Consider the following 19,692-nt stretch of genomic DNA (forward strand, 5'->3'; position numbering starts at 1 on the left):
CAACACAACATACACACACACTGTACATCTACACAACACACAGTACATCTACACAACACAACAACACACATACACTGCACATCTACGCAACATAACACAAACACACATACACTGTACATCTACACAACACAACATAACGCAAACACACATACACTGCACATCTACACAACACAACATACACACACACTGTACATCTACACAACACAACATAACAGAAACACACATACACTGTACATCTACACAACACAACATAACACAAACACACATACACTGTACATCTACACAACACAACATAACACAAACACACATACACTGCACATCTACACAACACCAACATACACACACACAGTACATCTACACAACATAACACAAACACACATACACTGCACATCTACACAACACCAACATACACACACACTGCACATCTACACAACACAACATAACACAAACACACATACACTGTACATCTACACAACACAACATACACACACACTGCACATCTACACAACACAACATACACACACACTGTACATCTACACAACACAACATAACACAAACACACATACACTGTACATCTACACAACACAACATATACACACATACACTGTACATCTACACAACACCAACATACACACACACTGCACATCTACACAACACCAACATACACACACACTGCACATCTACACAACACAAACACACATACACTGTACATCTACACAACACCAACATACACACACACTGTACATCTACACAACACAAACACACACACACTGTACATCTACACAGCACCAACATACACACACACTGTACATCTACACAACACAACACACACACACTGTACATCTACACAGCACCAACATACACACACACTGTACATCTACACAACACAACATACACACACACTGTACATCTACACAACCAACATACACACACACTGTACATCTACACAACACCAACATACACACACACTGTACACTACACAACACAAACACACACACACTGTACATCTACACAGCACCAACATACACACACACTGTACATCTACACAACACCAACATACACACACACTGTACATCTACACAACACCAACACACACACACTGTACATCTACACAACACAACACACACACACACTGTACATCTACACAACACCAACATACACACACACTGTACATCTACACAACACAAACACACACACACTGTACATCTACACAGCACCAACATACACACACACTGTACATCTACACAACACCAACATACACACACACTGTACATCTACACAACACAAACACACACACACTGTACATCTACACAACACAAACACACACACACACACACTGTACATCTACACAACACCAACATACACACACACTGTACATCTACACAACACCAACATACACATACACTGTACATCTACACACCAACATACACATACACTGTACATCTACACACCAACATACACATACACTGCACATCTACACAACACCAACATACATACACACAGTGCATCTACACAACATAACACAAACACACAGTGGGGTAAATAAGTATTTGACCCCCTGTCAGTTTTGCAGGTTTTCCCACCTACTAAGAATGTTGAGGTCTTTAATTTTTTATTGTAGGTTCACTTCAACTCTGAGAGACAGAATCTTAAAAAACAAAACAAAACAAAAAATCCAGAAAATCACATTGTATGATTTTTAAATAATTAATTTGCATTTTATTGCATGAATTAAGTATTTGATCACCTTCCAACCAGCAAGAATTCTGGCTCTCACAGACCTGTTAATTTTTCTTTAAGAAGCCCTCTTATTCTGCACTCTTTACCTGTATTAATTGCACCTGTTTGAACTTGTTACCTGTATAAAAGACACCTGTTCACACACTCAAACAATCACACTCCAACCTGTCCACCATAGCCAAGACCAAAGAGCTGTCTAAGGACACCAGGGACAAAACTGTAGACCTGCACAAGGCTGGGATGGACTACAGGACAACAGGCAAGCAGCTTGGTAGAAGACAACAACTGTTATGATTATTTATTAGAAAGTGGAAGAAACACAAATGACTGTCAGTCTCTCTCGGTCTGGGATTCCATGCAAGATCTCACTCTGTGGGGTAAGGATGATTCTGAGAAAGCTCAGAACTACACATGAGGACCTGGTCAATGACCTGAAGAGAGCTGGGACCACAGTCACAAAGATTACATTAGTAACACATGATGCTGTCATGGTTTAAAATCCTGCAGGGCAGCAAGGTCCCCCTGCTCAAGCCAGCACATGTCCAGGCCCATTTGAAGTTCACCAGTGACCATCTGGATGATCCAGAGGAGGCATGGGAGAAGGTCATGTGGTCAGATGAGACCAAAATAGACCTTTTTGGAATCAACTCCACTTACCATGTTTAGAGGGTGAGAACAACCCCAAGAAAACCATCCCAACCGTGAAGCATGGGGGTGGAAACATCATACTCTGGGGGTGCTCTTCTGCAAACAGGACAGGACAACTGCACCATATTGAAGGGAGGATGGATGGGGTCATGTATTGCGAGATTTTGGCAAACAACCTCAGTAAGAGCACTGAAGATGGGTCATGGCTGGGTCTTCAACATGGCAATGATCCCAAACACACAGCCAGGGCAACTAAGTAGGGGCTCCGTAAGAAGCATTTCAAAGTCCTGGAGTGGCCTGGCCAGTCTCCAGACCTGAACTCAGTAGAAAGTCTTTGGAGGGAGCTGAAACTCCAAACCTGAAAGATTTGGAGAAGATCTGTATGGCGGAGTGGACCAAAATCCCTGTTGCAGCGTGTGAAAACTTGGTCAAGAACTACAGGAAATGTCTGACCTCTATAACAGCAGACAAATGTTTCTGTACCAATTGTTAAGGTCTGTTTTTCTCTGGGATCAAATACTTATTTCATGCAATAAAATGCAAATTAGTTATTTAAAAATCATACAATGTGATTTTCTGGATTTTTTTTTTTTAGATTCTGTCTCTCACAGTTGAAGTGCACCTACAATAACAAGAGACATTCATCACGAAATGCCCGCGCTCAGTATTATTTTCCATAATATGTACTTGTATGAGGTGGGTATTTGGTTGAAGCCTCATGTGTTTGATGTAAACTGGGATATACAATGAAAAAATTGGAGATTGGCATAATATTTATTTAGAGGATGTGACAAACAGTGACCATAAAAAGTCAATCACGGTCACCACCCTTCAAAACAAATGTAACCACTGGTGACCTTGAAATGGAGGTCAAGGTCACCGGCCTTCGAACCCATGCGAAGTACTCCTCCAAGGTATGTATCCACTAAGTATGAAGTTTCTACAAGCAAAAGGTGCCGGGCTACTTTGTGGCAAAGGATTTGACATTTCTGACCATTGGTGACCTTGAAAAGTAGGTCAAGGTCACTGGCCTTCGAACACATGCGAAATACTCCTCCAAAGCATGTAACAACCAAATATGAAGTTTCTGCAAGCAATAGGTGACGAGCTACGTTGTGGCCAAGGATTTGACAGTTGTGAATACTGGTGACCTTCAAAAGTAAGTCAAGGTCACTGGCCTTCGAACCCATGCAAAGTACTCCTCCAAGGCATGTACCCACCAAATATGAAGTTTCTGTGAGCAATAGGTGCCGAGCTCCGTTGTGGCGACCGAATTGCGGCAGGACAGACGGAAGGACGTACTACCCAAATGCTATACGCCCCGTTTTGCGATGCAAGTGTTGCGAGGCGGGGCATAAAAATTACAGACCTCTCCATTCTTTGTAGGTGGGGAAAACCTGCAAAATTGACAGTGGATCAAATACTTATTTCCCCCACTGTACACAGACGGAAAGACTGAGCACCACAATCAATACGCACCTGCAGGCAATCACACTGCAAATCACAACGACAAAAGACTTTAAAGATGAGGTGAAGCATCATTTTAAAAACACAGCAGCTCAAAACAAGCACTCAAAAAAACAAACAAAAACAAAACAGATGGTCCCATCGTGAGATTTGGGCTGCTGACAGAGAGTGTGCACAGTGTAGCACAGACACAAGCAGTCACAGATGCACAAACCATACAGTGAAAAAACTCCAATAATCAATAAAAGATCACAACAGAAAACTGTACATTATGTTGTAAAACTCAAACAACACACACAGTCACACCTTCCTTCTCTCTCAACCGCAGATGCCCGATGTGCGTCCACAGTCAGGCTCAGTGATGGCGACCTGGTATATCAAGATGTCTACGGTGAACCATAGAGATGGATGATAACAATGGGGAGGGGCTTGTACTTTGTACACACTTTACTATTTTTAAATGTCTCCTCATAAATCAAATGAATTACTTGTTACCTTATATATAAAACTCAGATGTATATGTGTGTGTTTTCCTGTTTCCTAGCAACAGTAAGGCAACACCCCCAACACACACGCGCACACACACACACACACCCCTCCTACAAACACACATACACAACACTGATAGCGAACGCTCCACAACCCTCCTACACACACAACTCACTGAGAAAACATTAAAGGTCAGCAATTGAGATCAAAGTTGTCAGTAGGGTTCCAGGTCAAGTCTCAAGATCAAAGCTCCCTTAAATCCAGGGACGTATCATATACAAGCCTGAACGGTCAGAGGAAAAGCAATCAGAAATGCCCACAAAATCTCACACCCAGTCAACGTCCTGGTCCCCTGCTAGTTTATTTACTACGCATTTCTTTATGGTTATTAATTTAGCCTAACAGGGCGAGTAATGGCGCCTCTCAAGAACCTCTCAGCTGACTGCGTTCAGAGCAGCTGACTACTCCTGAGGCACACCTTTAAGCAAAAGTCAGGAAAGGTTTTCTTTTCTTTTTCTATGCATACTGTGAATGCTGGATGCCACGTTGCCGGCGCTCGCTCAGAGGCCTCACCTCAGCAGAGCCGCTGCCTGGATCACAACCCTGACATATCTCAGCTGACAGGCCATAGAGTCCATAATCATCTGTCCTCACTCTGATCTTCAGGGAAATCCTCGAACAAATATCTGCATCGTGACGGTGGTTCAACATCACGATGTCAACTATTGATGATGGAAGAGGGAATCAGTCCACAGACCACATGAGGTCCACAATCCCATTGTTTTGGCCCTCAAATTCTCTGCAATGCAACAGTGGGACAAAGACTAGTGAAGCCTCGGACCCAGACACCATCGGTTTGCGACACACAGTGAGGTCAGAATCATGTCCATGTGCTTCTGCTGCTCCTTCATGTTGAATACCATCAGGCCAACGCCAGGAAGGTCACACATGTCAGGATTCTGGAGCACAAGTTAGCTTAATCTTCCCAAGTTACATGTTGTGTCCCTGCAACAGGGACGGCGGTGGCGGTCCTGCTGTCGTCTGTCGCTGTCAAACAGAAGGTTAAATCACTCGTGCGTCTGTCTGTCACTCCAGCTGTCGAGCCGATCCTGGTTCCATTAAGACTATTTTCTGCTTAGAAAAGTCCTTCATTAGCGCTTTATCTGCCGCCAGGCTCACAGGGACGCCCGTCCTTTCATTACCATCTGAATTATTAAGGCAGCTTCCCTCTGACGTATCCATTTATGTGAAGTTTTTCTGCCTCAAAACTCAAACTAAACTCTCAGTACCTTTTATTGTTTTGACATTTGGAAAATGTGAATCTGATTGATGTGAAAAATCAACACTGGGCCTCTTGCAAGTTCATTTTCAGAAACCTGTCTCAAATATCTCCTCCTGTATTTTCAGGAGTATAAATCATTCCTCACTTTTTCAGGCAGTATTTCCCTGGTGCTAAGTATAACAACGGACATGAAGTACAGGTAGCACATGTGCACACCACTTAACTTAAGGACTTTTAAATTCCAAACGTACACAAGATGGACAAATAAACATACGAGGGCTGTCAATAAAGTATAGGTCCTTTTTATTTTTTTCAAAAACTATATGGATTTCATTCATATGTTTTTACGTCAGACATGCTTGAACCCTCGTGCGCATGCGTGAGTTTTTCCACGCCTGTCGGTGACATCATTCGCCTGTGAGCACTCCTTGTGGGAGGAGTCGTCCAGCCCCTCGTCGGAATTCCTTTGTCTGAGAAGTTGCTGAGAGACTGGCGCGTTGTTTGATCAAAATTTTTTCTAAACCTGTGAGACACATCGAAGTGGACATGGTTCGAAAAATTAAGCTGGTTTTCAGTGAAAATTTTAACAGCTGATGAGAGATTTTGAGGTGATTCTGTCGCTTTAAGGACTTTTCATGGTGCGAGACGTCGCGCTGCGCTCTCAGGCAGCGTCATCAGCCTGTTTCAAGCTTAAAACCTCCACATTTCAGGCTCTATTGATCCAGGACGTCGTGAGAGAACAGAGAAGTTTCAGAAGAAGTCGGTTTCAGCATTTTATCCGGATATTCCACTGTTAAAGGAGATTTGTTTAATGAAAGACGTGCGGAAGGGTCCGCGCGTCGGGACGCAGCCGACGCGGCGCGGCGGCACAGGAAAAGCACCTCCGTGTTGATAACCATTTGTAAAATCCAGGCGGCTTTTGATGGCTTTCAGTGGAGTGAGTATATGAGAAATTGTTTATCAGCTGGAGATGTTCCATCTTGTCCTCAAGGCTTCCAACAGAGGTGTTTTTCCTGTGGCGGAGCGTCGCGGCGGCTGCGAGCCGACGCTGCAATCCGCCTGCACGTCTTTCATTAAAAAAATCTCCTTTAACAGTGGAATATCCGGATAAAATGCTGAAACCGACTTCTTCTGAAACTTCTCTGTTCTCTCACGACGTCCTGGATCAATAGAGCCTGAAATGTGGAGGTTTTCAGCTTGAACAGGCTGATGACGCTGCCTGAGAGCGCTGCGCGACGTCTCGCACCGTGAAAAGTCCTTAAAGCGACAGAATCACCTCAAAATCTCTCATCAGCTGTTAAAATTTTCACTGAAGACCAGCTTAATTTTTCGAACCATGTCCACTTCGATGTGTCTCACAGGTTTAGAAAAAATTTTGATCAAACAAAGCGCCAGTCTCTCAGCAACTTCTCAGACAAAGGAATTCCGACGAGGGGCTGGACGACTCCTCCCACAAGGAGTGCTCACAGGCGAATGACGTCACCGACAGGCGTGGAAAAACTCACGCATGCACACGAGGGTTCAAGCATGTCTGACGTAAAAACATATGAATGAAATCCATATAGTTTTAGAAAAAAATAAAAAGGACCTATACTTTACGGACAGCCCTCGTACAATGGACAATATATGTGAAGTTATTTGACATAAACACAGATTTTTGACCCACATGTTGGAAACACTACAATAAAAATGTGAGTTCACTTGTTTTTTCGGTTTCGTCTAGGACCTAGTTGAAACATCATTTAGGAGAGGATAACTTAACTGTCCCAGACTAATATAACCCCAATGAACAACTTGGGATATGTGGCAAAAGATCTCTCCGGGACAAGCAGCCCGAAAATGACCACGCCTTTCTTGTCCAGAATGTTACTCCAAATAAAGTGGTGTTTTCTAAACTGCAGCAGCTACAAATTTTCCACAGTACCTAATATGTTCAGAATTATGAGTACATGTTTAGAAGGGTCACAGAAGAGTGTCAAATTTTAAATTAAATTAAACCCACGAGAAAACACGAGGTCAAATGACCTTCATACGGTCCGGAATCGCCACATATTTAGTAACTTAAACTTTCTGTTGTGAATTTTCCCTGATAATCTTTATAACATTGAAGATCTCTAGATACTGCTGTCTACTAAAGAAACACGTTTTGTGTGGTTTTATTTAATTGAAAATAAAATTTCATTATATTTGGCAAATGTTTGCTTTCTTTCGATATTTAAGCTGACCCCCTAATCTTAGCCATTTTCTCTTAAAATACAGTTGTATGTAAAAGTTTGGGCACCCCTGATGATTTCCATGATTTTTCTAATAAAAAATCTTTTTCTTATAAATCATTGGTTGTTTGGATCAGCAATTTCAGTTAAATATCTCATATAGCAGACAAACACAGTGATATTTGAGAAGTGAAATGAAGTTGATAGGATTTACAGAAAGTGCACAATAATTCTTTAATCAAAATTAGGCAGGTGCATAAATTTTGGCACCCCAACAGAAAAAAATGTACATCCTCCTTTTTCAGAAATTCAAACGTTTCCTATAGATTCCAATGAGAGTCTGGATTCTAGTTGAAGGTATTTTGGACCATTCTTCTTTACAAAACGTCTCAGGTTTGTTGGTTTCTGAGCATGGACAGCCCGCTTAAAATCACACCACAGATTTTCAATAATATTCAGGTCTGGGGACTGAGATGGCCATTCCAGAATAGTGTACTTGTTCCTCTGCATGAATGCCTTAGTAGATTTTGAGCACTGTTTATGGTTGTTGGCTTGTTGAAAGATCCAGCCCCGGCGCAACTTCAACTGTCACTGATTCATGAACACTGTTCTCAAGAATCTTTTGATATTGACTGAAATCCATGTGAGCCTCAACTTTAACAAGATTCCCAGTACCTGCACTGGCCACACAGCCACACGGCATGATGAAAACACCTCCAAATTTTACTGTAGGTAGCAAGTGTTTTTCTTGGAATGCTGTGTTCTTTTTCAGCCATGTATACCACCCCTTGTTATGTCAAAATCACTCAGTTTTAGTTTCATCAGTCCACAGCACCTTATTCCAAAATGAAGTTGGCTTGTCCAAATGTGCTTTAGCATACCTCAAGTAACTCTGTGGTGTGTATGCAGAAAAGACTTCCTCTGCATTACAGCATCATACAGCATCTCTTTGTGCAAAGTGCGCTGTATAGTTGAACGATGCACAGAGACACTATCTGGAGCAAGATCATGTTGTAGGTCTTTGGAGAACTGTCAAACTCTGCTCATCCTCTTTTTAGTGACTTTCAATATTTACCTTCTGGCTCGCGGCTCAGGTTTCCGTCTGTGAAGGGTAACAGATTTAAGTTTTCTTTTGTTCCTGCAGCCATTACTGTTCTGAACACAGACCAAGGAAGGAGTTAAAACTGTGGAAGCATTTTAATGGACTGTATTTTTAATGTTTGGACTGTGTAATTGTTTGTGATGCTGCACCATGGTACTGATATGTGTTATGTGTGTCATGTGCTTTTAATGTATTCTCAAGCTGCAAAACTAATTGCCCCATGGGGATATAAATAAAGTGAAGTGAAGTGGGGTTGACTATGACTGTTCTCACCATTCTTCGCTTCAGTTTATCTGAGATTTTTCTTGGCCTGCCACTTCGGGCCTTAACTAGTACTGCGCATGCGGTCTTCCATTTCCTCACTATGTTCCTCACAGTGGAAGATGTCAGCTGAAATCTCTGAGATAGCTTTTTGTATCCTTCCCCTAAACCATGATGTTGAACAATCTTTGTTTTCAGGTCATTTGAGAGTTGTTTAGAGGCTCCCATGTTGCCACTCATTAGAAGAGATGCAAAGAGGGGAAATATTTGCAAACAGCCACCTAAATACCCTTTGTCATGATTGGATTCACCTGAATAAAGAGGTCAAGGGTCAATGAGCTTACCAAACCAATTTTGTGTTCCAATAATTAGTGCTAAATGTATTCAAATCAATAAAATGACAAGAGTGTCCAAATTTATGTACCTGCCTAATTTTGTTTAAATCATTATTGTACACTTTCTGTAAATACTCAAAACTTAATTTCACTTCTCAAATATCAGTGTGTTCATCTGTTATATGATATATTTAACTGAAATTTCTGATCCAGACAACCAATGATTTATAAAGGAAAATCATGAAAATGATCAGGGGTGCCCAAACTTTTACATACAGCTGTATCAAAATAGAAATTTCACACTTTTCTATGACCCTCCCAAACATGTAGTGGTCACTCTGAACATTTTGAGTACCTTGGAAAATCTACAGCTGCTTCAGTTTAAAAACAGCTGTATTTGAAGTAACACTTAGGTTTCTTGATGGTAAAACTAGACCTTCTTAACAGGCTGCCTGCATTCAGGATGTGTCAATAAATATGTGTGTAATGTTGTGAATGTCACACAATGTCAGCCACATATTTTAATTCAGTGTGTGTGCACTGCCCTGAGCTCACAGCGTTGCGGCCTCACACACATGCTCTGACTATCTCTTTTACTGTTTCATGTTTCTTTTGACAGGGTACCAAATAAACTATCCCTGCATGTCTCCATGTCATCTGTAGCTCACATGATCTGATGGAGGGGAATCCCAGCTCCAAAATTTGCATTTTAAAATAGGGGCGTGGAAAGGGAGGAGCATGGTGCGTGTGCATGTGCACTCATTTCCACATTAAGTGGGATGTACAAACGGATCATGCGTACACACACTTTGATACATCTGAATATTTTGTGCTTACACCAGTTTGTGGGTTTTGGCGTACACCATGTTTCAGTAGGAAATCCACGCAAGTCTTTGCCCTGGTTCTTGAGATATTGAGCTAAGAAGAGTGGCAGTGACAATATCTAGTAATAGCTTGTTGTGACCTTGAAATTGACCCCAGTGTCACTGTCATCCACTGGTGTCAACTGGTTCTTGAGATATCACGCTAACAAGTGAAAACAGACTAAAAGACGGAAAGTCATTGGGGGTCTGAGTCACACTCTTCAGACTCTACACACCACAATATAAATGTAGAAGTAAATATATATCTGCCTCTAACGGTGTTTTTAACAACGTCTGATTGTCGATTATCATGTGACCTCTGTGTGACTTCACTATAAAGTCATTCATACTAATCAATAACAAATATTTTGCTGATCAATATCCACTTTCAGTGTTTTCCTTGTAGCACGACAAGCCTGGCGGGCCACCAGGCCACAAATTCTTTTAATAACGCCAGTGAAGATTAAGAATAATGAAAAGCATCACTAAACATCCATTCATTTGAAAATCAAAAAACATTTAGGTGTCTCTGCTGCGCTCTGAACAGCGCTGTGTGAAACAGCTCATAAACCTGAGTCCACCTCTGTGATCTTCACGCTATGCGAGCCCTTTACATTGAAATCACAGGTGTTTAATTGAATCAGATGCACGTTAGATAAAGTAAGCATGGTGCTGCTGAAAAAGCTGCAATTAGCAGTATGGACAATCGAACATAGAGCCACACTTACCGGTGATGTGGTAGCTGACTTGACGGTTGACCGCGGAGCTGTCGTCGTCTCTGGTGTTCAGCACAGCCACAACCTCTCCTGGTGGGTCGCTCTCCTGAATGGAACCAAAGTACTGCTGTTCCAGGAACCTGGGTGGGTTGTCGTTGATGTCCATCACTGCCACTGTGACCGTGGTGGTAGTGGAAAGACACGCAGGCTCACCAAGGTCTGAGGCCACGACTGTGAACGTGTAGGAGGGACTGGTCTCGTGATCCAGGTCCTTAAGTGTGGAGATCCACCCCGTGTTGCTGTCAATGCTAAAAATGTTGACCAGTGTTTGCGAATGCTCGTCTGACTGGAGTAACGTTCCGAGGCCGTATGTCACCTGTCCGTTGCCCCCCGAGTCTGGGTCTTGTGCTTGTATTTGAATGATTCTGGTTCCAGTGGGCATCCCCTCCATGACCGTGGTCTCGTAGGTGCTGGCCTCAAAGGCTGGTTTGTTGTCATTCAGGTCCAACACTTTAATTTCAACGTCAGCATTAGTCACAGAATCCAGCTTGGCCTGCTGTACTGTAGCACTGACTTTAAAGTGGTAGCTCTTGACGACTTCATGGTCTAAAAGCTTATCCAGCTTGATGACACCCGTATCCTTTTCCACCACAAACACCCCATCTTGGTTGTTTTCACTGGTCTCTCCACTGACCGGTGTGAAGCAAATAATGAGTGAAGAATATCCTACAGGAGTGTTGAGGTGCACCTTCCCCACAGCGGTGCCTATGGGGGTGTCCTCTGGAACACTGAAGGAGTACTGTGGTTGGCTGAAGGGAGGGATAAAAGCTTCTGGAGATAAAACATGGATGTAGACTGAGACTAGAGAATGCCGGGCTGGATTTCCTCCATCCACAGCCTTCACAAAAAAAGATAATACAGAATTTCTCAAATGGCTGAAGCTGCCTTTCGTTACCATCCAGCCGTTTTCAGGGTCTATTTCCAGAATGTCGACCACAGGGATGTGTGCCTCGCTGTACAGAGAGTAGGTCACTTTGGCATTGATGCCATCATCTGGATCAAAAGCCTGAATCTGTGTCACCAAAAAACCTTTGGCTACATCGGATTTAACTGAAGCTCTGTATTCACTGTCCCTGAAACGAGGTGCATTATCGTTATCATCCAACAGAGTAATGTGGACTGTACAGTAGGACACGTGTCCACCTGAGTCCTGAGCCACCACGGTCAAAAGTATTTCCTGATTGGCTGGGTTCTCACGGTCAAGCTTCTCCAGAGTGGAGATCTGTCCACTTGGGTCGATGCTAAACTGGTCCTTGCCCACATCGTTAACAAAGGAATAAGTGATGTGACCGAACACTCCAGGGTCTGCATCAGATGCCTTCACCTGGAATTAATAACCAGTGTCTCAGTTAATACAATTAAATAAACTAGCACAAAGCCATCCTACGGGCAGAGCAGGTGTGTGTGTGTATGTGTGTGTAACATTTTTTTGCTGGTACAAAGTTAAGTTTAACAGTTTAATGTTTGATTTAAGGTCTGTTGCTTGCTGATGACATCATCATTAAGTGCAAAACGTGATTGGCCGGTCGATGCAGGGAGCATTGTGGGTAGTGTAGTTCAGGTTCACTTTGGACGTTACAGTATTTCCGTCCCTTGGAAATCTGCTGCAAAAACCCATCACAGATCGTGCAAAAAGAATTATTTAAATATCTAAAGGACACTGGATTACATCATCACATATAAACAAATGACTATGGCTGCCAGGAGTTAAGGTTTTGTAAAATCTCAGCTATCACTCACCAGCCCAGTAGGTGGCAGAAATGCACCTTAAGCTGGCGCCGTCCGCCATTGGATCCGAAAGAAGAAGACGTGTTATTGTCCGCTCGACACAAAAACAAAATGCACTAATTTTAACATTATTTTATTTCTTTGTGGCTGACGGTATCGCCAAGCCTCGGTGGGAGAGAGGAGCTCTCACAGAGCAGCTGTGTACAGACTGGGATGTTTCTTCACCATTTAGAACGTTTTGGATAATCTCAGGACGATTCTTTTATCAGATGAATCCCAGTGAAACTAACAGGTAAGAATTTATATTTACTACGTGTCTTTTACTCTGTCAATCAGTGCATTAATGGATGTATTTCAGTTGTTTAAGCCGCAGGGTTTAAAGTGTGTGAAAAAAGCAGAAGCTTTTTAGTTTGTAAATGACGGTGTGTCTAATACCGAGATAAACTGTGACTTCTAATACTGTGTTTTACTGCTGATGATAACAGTGTTTGGGATTTTATTTTTTTATTTAAGAGTTTGTTGCTCTATAAAAAAGCCCTCCGTAAAGCTAGGACATCTTTCTACTCATCACTAATTGAAGAAAATAAGAATAACCTCAGGTTTCTTTTCAGCACTGTAGCTAGGCTGACAAAGAGTCAGAGCTCTATTGAGCTGAGTATTCCATTAACTTTAACTAGTAATGACTTCATGACTTTCTTTGCTAACTAAATTTTGACTATTAGAGAAAAAATTACTCATAACCATCCCAAAGATGTATCGTTATCTTTGGCTGCTTTCAGTGATGCCGGTATTTGGTTAGACTCTTTCTCTCCGGTTGTTCTGTCTGAGTTATTTTCATTGGTTGCTTCGTCCAAACCATCGGCATGTTTATTGGACCCCATTCCTGCCAGGCTGCTCAAGGAAGTCCTACCATTATTTAATGCTTCAATCTTAAATATGATCAATCTATCTTTGTTAGTTGGTTATGTACCACAGGCCTTTAAGGTGGCAGCAATTAAACCATTACTTAAAAAGCCATCACTTGACCCAGCTATCTTAGCTAATTATAGGCTAATTTCCAACCTTCCTTTTCTCTCAAAGATTCTTGAGAGGGTAGTTGTAAAACAGTTAACTGATCACCTGCAGAGGAATGGTCTATTTGAAGAGTTTCAGTCAGGTTTTAGAATTCATCATAGTACAGAAACAGCATTAGTGAAGGTTACAAATGATCTTCTTATGGCTTCGGACAGTGGACTTATCTCTGTGCTTGTTCTGTTGGACCTCAGTGCTGCTTTTGATACTGTTGACCATAAAATTTTATTACAGAGATTAGAGCATGTCATAGGTATTAAAGGCACTGCGCTGCGGTGGTTTGAATCATATTTGTCTAATAGATTACAGTTTGTTCATGTAAATGGGGAATCTTCTTCACAGACTAAAGTTAATTATGGAGTTCCACAAGGTTCTGTGCTAGGACCAATTTTATTCACTTTATACATGCTTCCCTTAGGCAGTATTATTAGACGGTATTGCTTAAATTTTCATTGTTACGCAGATGATACCCAGCTTTATCTATCCATGAAGCCAGAGGATACACACCAATTAGCTAAACTGCAGGATTGTCTTACAGACATAAAGACATGGATGACCTCTAATTTCCTGCTTTTAAACTCAGATAAAACTGAAGTTATTGTACTTGGCCCACAAATCTTAGAAGCATGGTGTCTAACCAGATCGTTACTCTGGATGGCATTTCCCTGATCTCTAGTAATACTGTGAGAAATCTTGGAGTCATTTTTGATCAGGATATGTCATTCAAAGCGCATATTAAACAAATATGTAGGACTGCCTTTATGCATTTACGCAATATCTCTAAAATCAGAAAGGTCTTGTCTCAGAGTGATGCTGAAAAACTAATTCATGCATTTATTTCCTCTAGGCTGGACTATTGTAATTCATTATTATCAGGTTGTCCTAAAAGTTCCCTAAAAAGCCTTCAGTTGGTTCAGAATGCTGCAGCTAGAGTACTGACGGGGACTAGCAGGAGAGAGCATATCTCACCCGTGTTGGCCTCTCTTCATTGGCTTCCTGTTAATTCTAGAATAGAATTTAAAATTCTTCTTCTTACTTATAAGGTTTTGAATAATCAGGTCCCATCTTATCTTAGGGGCCTCGTAGTACCATATTACCCCATTAGAGCGCTTCGCTCTCAGACTGCGGGCTTACTTGTAGTTCCTAGGGTTTGTAAGAGTAGAATGGGAGGCAGAGCCTTCAGCTTTCAGGCTCCTCTCCTGTGGAACCAGCTCCCAATTCAGATCAGGGAGACAGATACCCTCTCTACTTTTAAGATTAGGCTTAAAACTTTCCTTTTCGCTAAGGCTTATAGTTAGGGCTGGATCGGGTGACCCTGGACCATCCCTTGGTTATGCTGCTTTAGACGTAGATTGTGGGGGGGTTCCCATGATGCACTGTTTCTTTCTCTTTTTGCTCCGTATGCATCACTCTGCATTTAATCATTGGTGATCGATCTCTGCCCCCCTTCACGGCATGTCTTTTTCCTGGTTCTCTCCCTCAGCCCCAACCAGTCTCAGCAGAAGACTGCCCCTCCCTGAGCCTGGTTCTGCTGGAGGTTTCTTCCTGTTGGAAGGGAGTTTTTCCTTCCCACTGTTGCCAAGTGCTTGCTCATAGGGGGTCGTTTTGACCGTTGGGGTTTTTCATAATTGTTGTATGGCCTTGCCTTACAATATGGAGCGCCTTGGGGCAACTGTTTGTTGTGATTTGGCGCTATATAAGAAAAAAGTTGATTGATTGAGTGATTGATTATTCATTAATTTTTCATGCGTTCTTGTGTGTTTGTGATCCTTGAATTTACCCAGCAGCCCCTGTGGCGCTTAAAGTGAAACTGGTTTATCAAATGCCGACAGTGTAATCTGATGTGGCCACGTCCGGATCAGTACTAAAAGTTATCGGTTATCTGTAATAAAGATACAATTTTTAGCAGTTTATTGGTTTATCATTTTAAAAGAGCGGATTAATGGTTATCGAAGCTAACTTTTTGGTTAGCTGTGCCCACGACTGGTGGTGAGTTGTGTGTGTTGTGTGTGGGGGGTTGTGTGTGTGTGTGTGGGCTGTGTGTGGGGGGTTGTGTGTGTGTGTGTGTGTGTTGTGTGTGGGGGGTTGTGTGTGTGTGGGGGTATGCATGTGTGTATTGTGTGTGTTGTGTTGATTGAGGTCATTGAGGTGCAGACTGGCACTCTCAATGAGTAGACTAAGTTTGATCCGCATCTGGAGTGAGATTGCATCAGAATTTTGGCTCTCTGTTGGGACTGTTTACACAGAGACTGCTACCTGCTGCTTTGGACTTGAACTAACAGTCTTTTTCAAGACTTTTTTACTTTTTACTTTTTTTTTATACTTTTTTACTGTGCTCCAACGCCTAAGGAAGACCTCTAACGGTCGAAACATCGCGACGGAGCACTTTTATCAGCTAACTTTTATCAGCGTTGGCAAGCTAGCTAGCTTGCTAACGCTTTCGTTTTTATTTATTTATTTATTTATTTATTTTTTTGCACTGTTGTCGTGCGTTGTCTGTGCTGCTCCACAGCGTGTTTAGTCGATTTTTATTTTATTTTAGCACCGTTGTCGTGCGTTCGCTGTTGTCGTGCGTTGCCTGTGCTGCTTCATGGCCTGTTTGGTGCCTTAATTAAGGCACTCCTTCTGCTGAATCACCTCTAAATTATTTACACATTATTCACTTTGTGTGTTTTTAGGAATCCGCTAGGTTGCGTAGCTACTACCTCTTAGCCGGTTTAGCATGGCGGCTTCTCCTGTCTCTCCCGTACTTTTCTGCTCTGGGTGTGAAATGTTTAGTTATTCCTCGGCCTCCTTTAGCAGTAACGGTACTTGTAATAAGTGCAGCTTATTCGTAGCTTTGGAGGCCAGGCTGGCGAATTGGAGACTCGGCTCCGCACCGTGGAAAATTCTACAGCTAGCCAGGCCCCTGTAGTCGGTGCGGACCAAGGTAGCTTAGCCGCCGTTAGTTCCTCCCTGGCAGATCCCGAGCAGTCGGGAAAGCAGGCCGACTGGGTGACTGTGAGGAGGAAGCGTAGCCCTAAACAGAAGCCCCGTGTACACCGTCAACCCGTTCACATCTCTAACCGTTTTTCCACACTCGCCGATACACTCGCCGAGGATCAAACTCTGGTTATTGGCGATTCTGTTTTGAGAAATGTGAAGTTAGCGACACCAGCAACCATAGTCAATTGTCTTCCGGGGGCCAGAGCAGGCGACATCGAAGGACATTTGAAATTGCTGGCTAAGGCTAAGCGTAAATTTGGTAAGATTGTAATTCACGTCGGCAGTAATGACACTCGGTTACGCCAATCGGAGGTCACTAAAATTAACATTAAATCGGTGTGTAACTTTGCAAAAACAATGTCGGACTCTGTAGTTTTCTCTGGGCCCCTCCCCAATCAGACCGGGAGTGACATGTTTAGCCGCATGTTCTCCTTGAATTGCTGGCTGTCTGAGTGGTGTCCAAAAAATGAGGTGGGCTTCATTGATAATTGGCAAAGCTTCTGGGGAAAACCTGGTCTTGTTAGGAGAGACGGCATCCATACCACTTTAGATGGAGCAGCTCTCATTTCTAGAAATCTGGCCAATTTTCTTGGATCCTCCAAACTGTGACTGTCCAGCGTTGGAACCAGGAGGCAGAGCTGTGGTCTTATATACCTCTCTGCAGCTTCTCTCCCCCTGCCATCCCCTCATTACCCCATCCCCGTAGAGACGGTGCCTGCTCCCAGACCACCAATAACCAGCAAAAATCTATTTAAGCATAAAAATTCAAAAAGAAAAAATAATATAGCACCTTCAATTGCACCACAGACTAAAACAGTTAAATGTGGTCTATTAAACATTAGGTCTCTCTCTTCTAAGTCCCTGTTGGTAAATGATATAATAATTGATCAACGTATTGATTTATTCTGCCTAACAGAAACCTGGTTACAGCAGGATGAATATGTTAGTTTAAATGAGTCAACACCCCCGAGTCACACTAACTGTCAGAATGCTCGTAGCACGGGCCGTGGCGGAGGATTAGCAGCAATCTTCCATTCCAGCTTATTAATTAATCAAAAACCTAGACAGAGCTTTAATTCATTTGAAAGCTTGTCTCTTAGTCTTGTCCATCCAAATTGGAAGTCCCAAAAACCAGTTTTATTTGTTATTATCTATCGTCCACCTGGTCGTTACTGTGAGTTTCTCTGTGAATTTTCAGACCTTTTGTCTGACTTAGTGCTTAGCTCAGATAAGATAATTATAGTGGGCGATTTTAACATCCACACAGATGCTGAGAATGACAGCCTCAACACTGCATTTAATCTGTTATTAGACTCTATCGGCTTTGCTCAAAAAGTAAATGAGTCCACCCACCACTTTAATCATATCTTAGATCTTGTTCTGACTTATGGTATGGAAATAGAAGACTTAACAGTATTCCCTGAAAACTCCCTTCTGTCTGATCATTTTTTAATAACATTTACATTTACTCTGATGGACTACCCAGCAGTGGGGAATAAGTTTCATTACACTAGAAGTCTTTCAGAAAGTGCTGTAACTAGGTTTAAGGATATGATTCCTTCTTTATGTTCTCTAATGTCATATACCAACACAGAGCAGAGTAGCTACCTAAACTCTGTAAGGGAGTTAGAGTATCTCGTCAATAGTTTTACATCCTCTTTGAAGACAACTTTGGATGCTGTAGCTCCTCTATAAAAGAGAGCTTTAAATCAGAAGTGCCTGACTCCGTGGTATAACTCACAAACTCGTAGCTTAAAGCAGATAACCTGTAAGTTGGAGAGGAAATGGCGTCTAACTAATTTAGAAGATCTTCACTTAGCCTGGAAAAAGAGTTTGTTGCTCTATAAAAAAGCCCTCCGTAAAGCTAGGACATCTTTCTACTCATCACTAATTGAAGAAAATAAGAATAACCCCAGGTTTCTTTTCAGCACTGTAGCCAGGCTGACAAAGAGTCAGAGCTCTATTGAGCTGAGTATTCCATTAACTTTAACTAGTAATGACTTCATGACTTTCTTTGCTAACAAAATTTTGACTATTAGAGAAAAAATTACTCATAACCATCCCAAAGATGTATCGTTATCTTTGGCTGCTTTCAGTGATGCCGGTATTTGGTTAGACTCTTTCTCTCCGATTGTTCTGTCTGAGTTATTTTCATTAGTTACTTCATCCAAACCATCAACATGTTTATTAGACCCCATTCCTGCCAGGCTGCTCAAGGAAGCCCTACCATTATTTAATGCTTCGATCTTAAATATGATCAATCTATCTTTGTTAGTTGGTTATGTACCACAGGCCTTTAAGGTGGCTGTAATTAAACCATTGCTTAAAAAGCCATCACTTGACCCAGCTATCTTAGCTAATTATAGGCCAATCTCCAACCTTCCTTTTCTCTCAAAGATTCTTGAGAGGGTAGTTGTAAAACAGCTAACTGATCACCTGCAGAGGAATGGTCTATTTGAAGAGTTTCAGTCAGGTTTTAGAATTCATCATAGTACAGAAACAGCATTAGTGAAGGTTACAAATGATCTTCTTATGGCTTCGGACAGTGGACTTATCTCTGTGCTTGTTCTGTTGGACCTCAGTGCTGCTTTTGATACTGTTGACCATAAAATTTTATTACAGAGATTAGAGCATGTCATAGGTATTAAAGGCACTGCGCTGCGGTGGTTTGAATCATATTTGTCTAATAGATTACAGTTTGTTCATGTAAATGGGGAATCTTCTTCACAGAC

General features: G+C 42.1%; 1 protein-coding gene across 1 annotated transcript in view; it reads right to left on the bottom strand.

Annotated features, from left to right (window-relative positions):
* Positions 1-19,692, bottom strand: part of fat3a (FAT atypical cadherin 3a) — a 451,004-nt gene that overhangs the window by 152,504 nt on the left and 278,808 nt on the right. The window contains exons 12-13 of the mRNA XM_034168868.1: positions 11,129-12,500; positions 4,918-5,066 (exon numbers count right to left, since the gene is read on the bottom strand). Of these exons, the coding sequence (XP_034024759.1) occupies positions 4,918-5,066; positions 11,129-12,500 (1,521 nt within the window). The remainder of the gene's footprint in view (positions 1-4,917; positions 5,067-11,128; positions 12,501-19,692) is intronic.

Source organism: Thalassophryne amazonica, chromosome 4, assembly GCF_902500255.1.
Source record: "Thalassophryne amazonica chromosome 4, fThaAma1.1, whole genome shotgun sequence".
NCBI classification, from domain to species: Eukaryota; Metazoa; Chordata; class Actinopteri; order Batrachoidiformes; family Batrachoididae; genus Thalassophryne; species Thalassophryne amazonica.